Genomic DNA, 12,094 nt, shown 5'->3' with positions numbered 1-12,094 from the left:
GGGGGAAGTACAGTATTAATCTATTATTTTTGTGGCGATGTGATACTGTGTACCTGATTACTTTAAGTATCAGTACAATTAACTATTTTGGGTTCTTATAGGTGTTTTGTTGTTTGTTCTTCACTCTGGCATCGGTGTGTCAAAAAAGAACTGTAAAAAGCTATAATCCACTAATGAGTTTCGCGGGTTCTTTGATATTGACCGGGTTAGGTGGGGTATACTACAAGTTCAGCAGGGACCAGCACTTCAAACCTCTGGAGATTGCTCAAAAGGCTACTATCCAGGATGCTACGAGCATATACCAGAGACAATTGGTGAAACTGGCCACACGGTCGGCCCAAGTGTCGGCAGTGATAGCTGATGACCTGTTCACTGGTAATATGTTTGTATACCCTTTTAAAGGGATGTATGAATTGTACTCAAACTTCAGAGATTATGCGGCCTCGACAACTGCACTGTTCTCACTTTATCTAGTAAGTTACGCGATAGTGACAATGGTCTACTGGGCAACTATCACCCCAGTATATACGGCACTATTTATCGTGCTGGGTCCCTTTGGTATACTAATCGCGTGGATACACTCTATCCTACACACAAATATGCTTACTATGATGTTTCTGAGAGTATCGCACTTGAATGAAGGGTTGGTGAAAAATTGCGTTGATGCAAATGGATACCAGAGTTTGTTCAGACACACACCGATTAAGTACCAAGTCTCACCATCTACACCTTACTTTTGGTATTTCCATCTAACTAAAAAACTATCAGAATACCTAACAGGCTTGATCATCTTAGTTTTCTTACTAATCATATCATCAATTCCAATTGTTGGACCATTCACTTTCCATTTCCTTGTTTCCCCAGCATTGTCTAGAGTATATTTTTCAAAGATGCTAAGATTGAAAGGCTTAAGCAATATAGAGAGATACGAAAGAATTTATCAACACCCTGGCCAGTATACTATGTTTGGAATCACAGCAGGCTTTTTGGATTCCTTCCCATTCTTAGCAGGCATTTCACTATCTACCAACATATTGGGCGCCACACTACTAGGTATCGATCAGCTTACTACTTACAGGTGATGTCCACCGTTCTTATGTATATGATCCATAAAATACCATTTCGCAATTTTTGCTTTAAACCATATATAACAAAGCTGTTACAACTACAAGTATCAAAGGAAATAATAGATATAGAATTATTATTGTTAATATTAAAAAAAATATGAAAAAATTGTGAGAAGAGTAAAATAAACGAAATTAAAAACGACACAACTCCGGAAAATGAGTTGTCAAAAAAGAGGTGTAAGCAGTATACAATATTAATAGTCCAAAATCGAAAAAAAAATAAACGACATATAGTAAAAATACAAGATTCTAAGAAGCTGTTGGAGAGTACTTTGTGCAAAAAAATAAAGTACCAGAGATAGTGAAACATAATACACTGAGAGTATAGCATCTTATAAGCTAGACTCTCAATAATAATAATAATAATAATAAAACAAAATGAAGAAGAATTCAGAAAACGGTGTCAATCTCCAATACCATGACACTCACGGGTATAATTTCTCACTTTATCCAACAGTTCAAATCAATGACCAAAAGGCATATGCTAATCTGTTAAGATAGGTTATCAAACTGGTCAGGGATCCAACACACTAACAACAGTAGCAGAAAAAGCAATAAAAGTCATTCCAAAAGTCATCCCTGTCATTTACAGTTTACTCTATACTTGTCCAGAAATTCCAATCCCAAATGCTAGTGTCATTGACCTCAGTTGCGGAACCAGCCATACTCTTGCAGGAGCCTTCTTTACCTGAATCCATCAGTGATGAATTGTTAGTGCCTTTGGCGGCTTCAGAAGAATGCGTTACAAACATGTCTTCAGGTGAGTCAATTTTAATTTTCTTTGATTCACTCATTATCGAAGCAGAAGGAGATCCATTAGAATTTGGACTAATCTCAACTTCATCAAATTTTCTTTTCACACCACCTGTGTGTGAATAGATATTTCCGATGTCCTTGGAAGTAGTTGCATTACTGCCAGAAAGTGCGATATTATTCAGGCTACCTGTACTAGATAAGTTTTTGAAAACTGCCGCCAGCGACATTGCACTAATGGAGTAGTCCATAACCTTATCAGGTGCTTTGCTCGACATGATAAGTTTATCCTTTTCACCAACCTGTATCGACACATTCAATATCTCCTTGTCTCTTAGCTTTTGAGCAGCTTTAGTTAATTTCTTCTTGCCTGTATTATTAATGTTGTCAGCAGTGGTTTCTGGTATTTTGTTTATCAATTCAATTTCTTCATCATTAATACCCAAACAATCAGCAACAGTAGTCAAAAATAAATCAACCGGAGAACTACTTAGAATATCTAGTCTCTGCTTTTGGCGGAATCGAATCTCTTCTTTTCTTAATTGTAACTTAGACAAATACTCCTCTTCTTTCTTGAAAACCGAGCTATTCCCAGGTTGTGGAATGGATACAGTCATTGGTGATGGAGTTTTTGCAGAAGCTAATGCTGTGTTAGAATTGGAACGAATCGTGGACTTTGGTGACAAGCCTGCAGTTAATGGGGTAGCTGATTTATTCCTGATATTTGGTGTACCGGCAGCCGACAAGTTTGTTGTGCTTGGGACGGTAGCAGGAACAACTTGGGGTGTTGGTGCATTAGATGTCTTTTTACCAGTAACCGGTGCAGTTGACTTGCCTCTAGGTTTTGTGCTTCCACGGCGACTGCTACTAGCAGTGTCATTCTTTAAGGCTGCAGCAGATGCTGCTTTTGCCATCGTTGGAGACACCATTGGTATATGGCTTTGAGAGTGAGGTGATAACACATTTGTTGGAGGGATGGTTCCTGGTGTCATGTTAGGTGACATTTGTTGTGCAAAGTTCGGTACAGCAGATCCAGCCTTTTGTAAAGCGGGTGACATTGAAGCGCCCTTGTCATTCATGTTCATTGCAACACTAGCTGCAATAGCAGGAGTGGTTTGGTTTTTAGTTGGCTTTCTATTACGTGCCTGTTGCATATTTGCCTGGTTCTGTTGCTGTTGCTGTTGAGAGTTTTGAGCTCTGTTAGGGTCCATGCCTTGTTGTTGTTGTTGTTGCTGCTGCTGTAATAATTGCTGTCTTCTCAACAACTGAATTTTCATGCTTTCCCAATACTTCTGATATTTGATAACCAATTTATCTACAGTATCAAGCTTGACTACATAGATTCCCTTGGAGCACTTCTCTAGAATCTCTTTGATAAAGATCCTCAATTGTAAAACTTCCTTCAAAAAGCTTTCACTCTTAGTGAAGAGGTAAACTTGAGGTGCATAACTACTAACTTGGGCAAATAACTGCTGATTCTTTTGAAGTCTCTTCTTTATTTCATCTCTTTCTTGAGGAGTTAAAGAGTTAGTTAAATCAGTGAGTCTTAGTTGAGTCTTGGCGGCTTCTGCAGATATCCTTCGTACAACCTCTACATCCTCAGGCGTTGGGTTAAGCATCGGTACAGATCTGTTTGACTGTATACGCTGCTGAGGTTGCTGTGGGGTTTGCTCCTTTGGTCTATTTGTTTGCTGCTGCTGCTGAGATTGGTTTGGTATCATATTAACACCATTATTTCCAATATTCATTGGCTGGTTAGAGTTATTCATTGTGGAATCAGCGGCAGAGTTCATTTGGTTGTTATACCCTTGACTAACAGCATCGTTCATTACTGGACCTCTACGTTGGTTCTGAGCTGCTCTTTGTTGTTGCTGGTTCATTTGCATGTTAGCTTGCTGTCTCTGTAGCATATCGGCTTGCCCTTTATTCAAATTAGCATTATTGTTTCCACCTTGAGCCATTCTCATAGCTTCTAGTTTCTTCAAAGCCTTTGAATTTATGAACTTCTTGATAAAAGCCTGCTTGTTAGCATCAGACATTTGACCACCGAAGTGAGTCTTCTGGAAGTTTTTACAAGCCTCCATAGCTTCTTGCAATAGAGCTCTTTGCTCATCTGCGGTGAACATTTGGTTTATCTGTGATAGCACGTTATGTCTTTGGTTAGGGTTTCTGTTCTGTTGCTGCTGTGACTGTTGCTGCTGCTGCTGTCTCTGTTGCATTTGCTGCTGAGCCATGGGCAGATTATTGTTATTATTGTTGTTAGATCCGGCCATATTATTATTCACGTCAGGGTTTCCCTGTTGACGTTGTTGCTGTTGGCGTTGCTGCTGCTGTTGCAACTTCGCTTTGATCAGATACTGCTGATGTATCTTATAGATATCTTTAGCAATGCTCATATCCTGTGCTGATAGTCTGTTTTGTTGAGCCAAGGCAGTAACTTGCTCCCAAGTGGTGACACCTGGTGGTAAGTTTGGAATACGTTGGAGTAGCTCTTTTGGAATTGGTGCTACACGCATCTGATTTAGCAGCTGCTGTTGCTGTTGCGTAAGTTGCTGTTGCTGTGCAGATGAGCCTCCCATCTGTCTGTTTTTTAGTTGTCTGGCTGCAGCTTGTTGTCTTGCCTGCGCCTGTTGGTTCATGAACATCTGGGGGTTCGCGGTGCCGTCGTTTCCATTAGGGCCGTTTACGCCGGGCCCAACGTTTGTGTTTAAGTTAGTGTTCGCGTTACTGTTCTGAGCAGGTGACTGATTTCTTCCGAACATATCCCCACCCATGAAGCTAGCGGCCATGTTCAGGTTGTTGTTGTTGTTGTTGTTGTTGTTGTTGTTGTTATTGGTACCATCTTGCCCTAGGTTTGCCATCATAGAGGCAGAACCCACGGACTCTCTCTTGCGTTTATCTCTTGTGCTTCTCATTGCGTCAATTTTCGATTTCATAGTCTTTTGGTACTCCTCCTTGGAGGATGATTTCTCGAACAGTGCGGCTTCGAAGCTTTTTGCGTGCACTTTCATCTTCTCTGCGGTGGTAGAGTCGCCGCCATTAATCTTGTTGATGTCCATGAGGACAGTTAATAGTTCAGCGACATTCTGAGACCGCTGGTGCATTGGAATGGTCTCTTTGCTAGACATTGTTTCATTGTCAGTTGTGTATTTGTGATAGATGTACCTGTTAGGTATAAGGTTGAATAAGCCTAGCACCTAGTGTCTGTTCTCTTTAAGATATATAAGAAAAAGGATCCTCGTCTTATATATCCAGGGACTCTCGTCTGTCTCCAGTTATCTGATCTCTTTCCTGGAGTCTCTCGGGGTGCAAATGTAGCGCTAGAACCTGTAAACTTCCCAATATGTAGCAGTGGTCAGAAGTTTTAGCGTCTGTTGTAGTTGCAGTAGTTGCAGTAGTTGCAGTAGTTGCAGTAGTTGCAGTAGTTGTAGTTGTAGTTGTTGCAGTTGCAGTTGAAAGTTAAGCTTTTTGTATTTTCACTTTTATTTTATGTTATTTTTTCTTGGAAATCCCTTCCGGAAGAAAAAAAATTGCATTTTCCTGCAGTGCGTGGGACCGGTACCTTCCATTTAGCTGTCACAGGGATGAACAGCCCGGCTCCATTGCTTTGTGTGCTCTGTGCTTTGTGTGCTTTGTGCTTTGTTCTTGGTCTGTGCGTTGTTTCCTCTGGCTACTTGACTCCCTTATCTCAGGGCGGAGAGCAGGGATAAAGTTCCCAAAGAGGAAATTCGAAGCTTTCTGTTGACCGTATGGAGGCACCATATGCAAGGAACGGGGGGGGGGGGAAGGCTTCAGAAGAAGGTGGAGAGACGGGGAGGAGAGAGACGGGGAGGAGAAAGTTGGAGTTTCAGTGTACTAATCACTGTGCACGTGAGACTATAAGGTTGTATGCGTTATTGTAGTGGTAGCATGGGCCTATGCAAGCAGGGTGGTATTGCTGTTGGTCTGGCGCTAAGGTGTATGTTGTAGTCATGGTATTGGTATTGACAGTGTATTTTGAGCGTAGGTGCTAGTTTCATAATGTGCCCACTGCAGCGATAATGACACTTGGTGATCTACCTCGTCTTGTAGTACACATAGTGCAGATCTCATTGCGTAAGAACGCGAGTCTTGCTTTTTGAGAGGGAGGGGCAAAGAAGAAAAATGGGCTATTTAGACTTTTTCTACAGAAAATGGCGCAGGGAAGTTTTAGAGGAATCGGGAATCGAGAACTTCCAAGAGCCACACCCTCCGGGGCGTTCCGCTTTCTCTCAGCCTTGCGAGATCGCTTTCGTTGCAGAGAACGTAAATCAGTTCCCTTCTATGCTTCTCTGCCGTGGGGAGGGAAGTCCCAAATAAACGCGGGGGAGGGGGGGATAAAGATAACTATTGTATTTCTTGATAGTGTTACATTTTTGTCCTATATATTGCTAACATTAATGATGGAGGCGTTGGGATGGGGGGGAGGAGACACTTACTTCTTTTGAGCTTCTGTGTATATGATGTCTTCCAGGAGATCGCTGACCTTGTTGTCTATCAGATCGCTTTGGTCCTCGCTGCTGCTGACTTGACTGTCCAGCGCCAGCTTGGTCTTCGCCAGCTGGAAGATCTTCTCCTCTATGCTGTCCTTGGTAATCAGCGTGGTCACTGTGACTTCCTTGGTCTGGCCCACACGGTGCGCTCTGTCGGCCGCCTGTCTATCGTCGTGTGGGTTGAAACTTTGGTCGAAGATGATCACATGGTTCGCACACACCAGATTGATACCAAACCCACCTGCTCTGGTAGATAGCATGAAGATGGGGATGGTGTTATCGTCGTAGAACTTGTCGATCATCGTTTGTCTGTCGTTCACCTGGGTGGACCCATCGAGTCTCAGAAATTTATAGTTCAAGGTGCTCAATACTTTCTCCAGGATATCTAACACCTGCGTGAACAGTGTGAAGATCAACACTTTCTCACGTTTCTTGTTGATGATATCATCTAGCAACTTCTTTAGAGCATCCACTTTACCACTATTCATCCATTCATCGTTTTTCAGCTGATAATCACCTAGTGTGTTAGGGAAGTTGCAACATAGCCTGTGCAACTCAAAATCAGTCATAAAACTCATATCCTCCCTGATATACTCCTTATTACCATTCTCCGCGTAAGCTGGCTCATCCAAAATCGCATCACACATCTTGTCTATCTTCGCGTCATCATAGATGTGACGGAACAATAATGGATGAATAGATGCTTTTCTTAGAGACATGATCAAATTCTTTGAGCTGTTGTTCTCAATCTTACTACGCTCTTTCTTGTCTTCAGGTAATGTGCCATCCCTGATCATTTGCTTGTGCTCCATTACAAGCTTCACTTCACGGTTGTATATCTCCCTCTGAGTGTCATTCATTGCACAGTAACTGGTACGGACATGCTTTGCAGGCAAGTGCTTCAACACTTGATCCTTCCTTCTACGTAAAATAAATGGTTTCATCATGGTCTTCGCTCTGGTGATTGCTTGTTGAGCCAACAGAGGGTTGTGTCCCTTGTTATCATCTGATGTCTTCGCCCTTTGTTTGAAAACTGCAGCTAAGGACTCCTTTTTGGATACAAAAAGATTCGGCATAATAAACTCTAACAAAGACATTAGCTCCTTTAAGTTATTTTGCAATGGTGTACCCGTTAGAAGCAGCCTGAAATTAGCATGAATTCTCATCAGCTTATTAAATCTCTCAGACATTGAGTTCTTTAACATATGGCCTTCATCATATACAACTACATTGAAATTTCTGGTCTTCAAAAATGATACATCGTACTTGTTACCTGCAGCAAGGTTATATGTTGTGACAATAACATCATATTTCCCATCATTACGCTCTAATATCTCTCGAAGATCAGCTCTTTCTTGTTGAGTACCGTAATATGGCTCAATTTTTAATGAAGGACAAAATTTTTGGAATTCTCTCAACCAGTTTTCTAACGTCGAAGAAGGAACCACAATCAAATGCGGACTTGGCTGACCGATTTGTTTCAAATAAGCTAGGAAAGATATGACTTGACATGTCTTTCCCAGACCCATATCATCAGCCAATATACAAGAAATTTGATTGTGATATAATAAGTTTAGCCAGTTGATACCAGTCTGTTGATAGTCTTTCAATGAAACATCAGGGTTTAGAAGTTTTGGTCTCCCTCTGAAAAATTTAACAACACTATTCTTTTTCACAACTTCCTTTCTGAAATTCCCGCCAGTATTCCTAGTCCTTCTTGTTACCGGAAGTTCTTCATCGTATTCCTCATCTTCCTCATCCTCATCAATAAATTCCATTTCTTCATCAGCCTGAAAATCGCTATCTGGATCGTCATTTGCTTTGTCTGTGTCTTCTACCTTGACATTAGCCGTATTTTCTTCAGTTTTTTCAACAGAAGTGTCAGTGGTTTTATCCTTCTCTTCCATAGTGTCAAGCTTAGGTTCTGAAGCAGTTTCAAGTGTGGCTCCATCGTCCTTGTTATTATTATCAGTAGTGCTCTCGAGTTTCTTATTGACATCTTCAAGCTTAATTTCTTCTGAGCCTTCGCTATCTGACATTTCGGGTGCTGGAGTTTGAGCGGACGAGCTAAAATCCTCAACAATGGCGTCACCTTCAGTTTCAGAACCAACATTAATAAAATCAAGCTCTCCATCATCACCATTTTCCGCGTCTACTTTGACACCCCATTTTTTTATTTGAGAGGAGACTAGTTTACCATATTGTGAACATGTCTTGATGACAGATTCAATGGCATTATAACCTCTCATAGCTTGTGAAACTCTATCTAGAACTTTCTCACCTTCCTTTCTTTGGGCAGCTCCTCTTCTACCCCTCTTCTTAGGCTGAGCTAGAAGTTTAGCCTGCTTTTCCTTCTCTTCTTCTGTCAAAAATTCTTGTTGAGAAAACGAATACAAGGAAGTGAAGGGTCTTGCGGATTGAATTATTTTAGCTCTTTCATAAGAAACTTCACCCAAATCCATAATATCATCTATTTCAGAGTTATTCAAAAATTCCAAGATCTGATCATCAATATTAGCCACAGGAGTATGCTCCTCGTATTCATCTCCACTAGCGTCTGAAAAGTCTCCATTATCATTGCCTACTTCCTCTTCATCATCAGAAAGATTGAACTTTTTATTACGACTTTTCAGTAGCTGTTGCTTTGCTTTAGCTAACTGAGAATTTGAGCTATCTACATAACTCTCATCACCAGCCAATTTATCGCCTCTGACAAGCTTTCTCTTCTTATGACTTCCGTTACGTTGCATTTTTTCAAACAGCTCAGAGTTGATTCCACTGTTCTGTGCATTACTATTTACAGCGCTCGAATATCTATCGAAGATAGATTTCTTCTGTTTTTCCAACACAATTTTTGAAGAGTCAGATGTATTATTAATGCCACTTAATCTCCCCGTACCAGTACTAGCAGCCCTGCTTCCACGAGCAACATTTGAGTTTAAATTCTTTGAGCTGACCCAGTTCTTTCTCTGGTTCCGAATTCTTGTAAGCCTTTCTCTAGCAAGAGACAAATCAAAAGAGTTAGATTTGTAGACTGCTTGCACTAGCGTCTGCGAAAAGTCTGGAAATTCAGCCACCAACGATTCAAATGCATTTGGATTTACAGGAGCTGCGGTACCACTTGTGGCAGATGACGCTGTTTGACCTGTACTCGTGATGGCGCTAGAGAGATTATTATTGGGCTTGAAAACAAACTGTTCGCGTAATTTCTGTGCATCCTGAGTACTCGCTTCGGGTTTCAATGGAGAAGAAGATACAGTTTTGTACTGAACAGGAGATAGATTGTTGCCCGGCTGGCCCTCAGTGCCTTCGTTTCCGGACATAACGTTTATACCACTATAAATCTTATCTTGTTGAACTTAGCAACCGCTTAGTTAAAAATCGAATATTTACGATAAGCTGCCGTATTTGACTCTGAGCAACTTCCAATCGTTCCTACTTATTGAAATAACCCCACTGTCAAAGTCAATAACTGCTTACTCCAACTAATCACGTTTTAAATGGTTGATGCCTTATATACACGAAGTTATTTCTTGTAACCTTGCCAGTATTGGAGAGCTAAGGGACTTTGAAATCTATCCTATTTGTTTGGATATGCTATTGTAGCTAAGTGACAATATTCTCAAGAAATGAGTGGTTTCTAAATCAGTATTGAATCAAGCTATTGTTACAATATACTGAATAAATCACGAAAACTATTGTTTGCTAATTTTTTTTTTCACAGAAACAAAAGTTTGCCTTTTTTTTTCAGCTTTCACGTAACGAATTTCAGTAAACTTTGACAAGAGAGATGGACTTAAGTTGACCCGTGAAGTAAGGCGATGAGCACAACTGTCAGTATCACCTAGGGGGACTTCAGAGTGCTGTAGCTGTAGCCGTAGCTGTAGCCGTAACCTTCACATTCTTCATTGTAAAGGGTGTCTGGGAGATCAATATACATAGATTAAAGTTATATAAAAAGTTTTATATATCACAAACTTGTAGTTTTGAACAGATGCACATTACAAACAGGCTGTACCAACCTACCTTCATAGAAAGGCCATTTTTCAGTTGTTATTAGAAGTAGTACAGAAACTGCAGTTAAGATATGTTGGTCTACGGGTTTGGTTCTAACGGTAACTACCAACTTAGGCCTCGATCATGATGAAGACACGATGATACCGATAAAGTCGTTGGACTTGCCGACTGATATAGATGTAACGAAGATAAGCTGTGGTGGTAACCATACAGTGATATTACTCTCCACTGGCAGAGTCTTGGGATGTGGTGATAACTCCCTAGGCCAACTTTGCTCCGATGATCAAGCCAAACAGATTATCGGGTGGAAGGAGATTTGTTCAGGGTATAATGTCATAGATGTTACCTGTTGCTGGGACTCCACTACTATCGTTACAGCCGATGGGAAAGTTTATAGCAGGGGTTCTGGTTTAAAAGGTGAACTAGGGCTTGGTAGTAGTAATCTAGAGAATAAATCCAACTTTGAATTGGTAATGGACTGCTCTAAGTATGCAGGTTACCGAGTTTATTCATCTTTTCAAAACTGCATATTGGTACTGGACAAAAAAGAAGACAATGGTAGCATTGTCTATGCATGGGGAAACAATACTAAATGCCAAATAAACGAACCCAAGAGTAGAAGACTGGCTAGTCCCATAGTAATGTATGAAACCTTTGAAATCAGAGTGGCTAACGTAGTGATGGGCAAAGATTTCAACCTGCTCATGACCCCACAAGGTAAGATCATTCATGTCAATGGTAAAACCCCAGAAGATTTTACTAAAGATTTTGAAACACGATGGAAGTTTGCTAAAGAACTTGAGGTTAAAAGTATGTGGAGTTCTATTCACATTAGAGATAAATCGGATCCGAATAAGATACACTCCTATGGGAACAATATTCATGGCCAAGTATTCGACCAAAGCCAGCTATCACCTAGTGAATGTATTGCTAATTTCACTACTGGCAGTGAACACGGCATACTGGTATCAAAGGACAGAGACCATAACGACCACGAACTGTATCAATTGAGTTGTTGGGGTTGGGGTGAACACGGTAACTGTGGTTCAGTGCAAGACCATGAAGAAAAGCAATGGGTAAACGACAAACATAATGTCACAAGTCCCTTAAATCCAGTTGCAAAAGCCATTTCAAGACCAATGGTCTATGGAGGTTGTGCAACTACATGGATTGTAAGCAATGACACATTAGCAATTCTGTAACATAAAAAAACTATAGCTAAATATTCCAAATCTACGTATTTGCAAAATAAAGAATAACCGCTTCCTTATCCTAATGTGAACCAATACTGTACTACTTTTAGAATAAGAATAACAAATCACGATGGGAAATATGTCTTATAGCATCAGGTAATAATCAGTATCACCATATCATATATATACATGTATAAGAAAGAGATGATCAGTGTCCAAGCGACGAATAAACTAAAGTTTACTAATAAGACAGAAACCAATATGCCCGGTATGCGGAAAGCACATTGTATATAGACGAATGCCCACATGAACCGTTGCACGAGTGTTTTATTTTACACCACATGACTATTCACGTATTAGTGAATATCGATTGCAAACCACCTCATCTACACAATTCACATATTTTAGAGATTTAAAGTACAACTTTAATATGTGAATTTAAGAACCCAGTAACTTTAGTTGTGTGATTTTACTTCCAAATGATATGTTTCAT

At 40.4% G+C, this 12,094-nt stretch overlaps 4 protein-coding genes across 4 annotated transcripts; 2 read left to right on the top strand and 2 right to left on the bottom strand.

Annotated features, from left to right (window-relative positions):
* Nucleotides 1-173: 173 nt before the first annotated feature.
* On the top strand, nt 174-1,082 carry LDS1 (Lds1p; the record flags this gene model as incomplete). The annotated part of the gene is made up of 1 exon (XM_447066.1): nt 174-1,082. One exon carries the CDS (start codon nt 174-176, stop codon nt 1,080-1,082), a length of 909 nt encoding a protein of 302 aa, XP_447066.1.
* Nucleotides 1,083-1,720: 638 nt separating this feature from the next.
* Nucleotides 1,721-5,008, bottom strand: GAL11A (the record flags this gene model as incomplete). The annotated part of the gene is made up of 1 exon (XM_447065.1): nt 1,721-5,008. The coding sequence occupies one exon, from the start codon at nt 5,006-5,008 to the stop codon at nt 1,721-1,723; it is 3,288 nt and encodes a 1,095-aa protein (XP_447065.1).
* A 1,325-nt stretch (nt 5,009-6,333) lies between these two features.
* On the bottom strand, nt 6,334-9,714 carry FUN30 (DNA-dependent ATPase FUN30; the record flags this gene model as incomplete). The annotated part of the gene is made up of 1 exon (XM_447064.1): nt 6,334-9,714. The coding sequence occupies one exon, from the start codon at nt 9,712-9,714 to the stop codon at nt 6,334-6,336; it is 3,381 nt and encodes a 1,126-aa protein (XP_447064.1).
* An 831-nt stretch (nt 9,715-10,545) lies between these two features.
* Nucleotides 10,546-11,610, top strand: ATS1 (Ats1p; the record flags this gene model as incomplete). Its single annotated transcript, XM_447063.1, has 1 exon — nt 10,546-11,610. One exon carries the CDS (start codon nt 10,546-10,548, stop codon nt 11,608-11,610), a length of 1,065 nt encoding a protein of 354 aa, XP_447063.1.
* Nucleotides 11,611-12,094: the final 484 nt, after the last annotated feature.

Source organism: Nakaseomyces glabratus, chromosome H, assembly GCF_010111755.1.
Source record: "Nakaseomyces glabratus chromosome H, complete sequence".
In the NCBI taxonomy this organism is placed as follows: domain Eukaryota; kingdom Fungi; phylum Ascomycota; class Saccharomycetes; order Saccharomycetales; family Saccharomycetaceae; genus Nakaseomyces; species Nakaseomyces glabratus.
The sequence above is the reverse complement of the archived record's forward strand: the minus strand, read 5'-3'. Positions and strand labels throughout refer to the sequence as shown.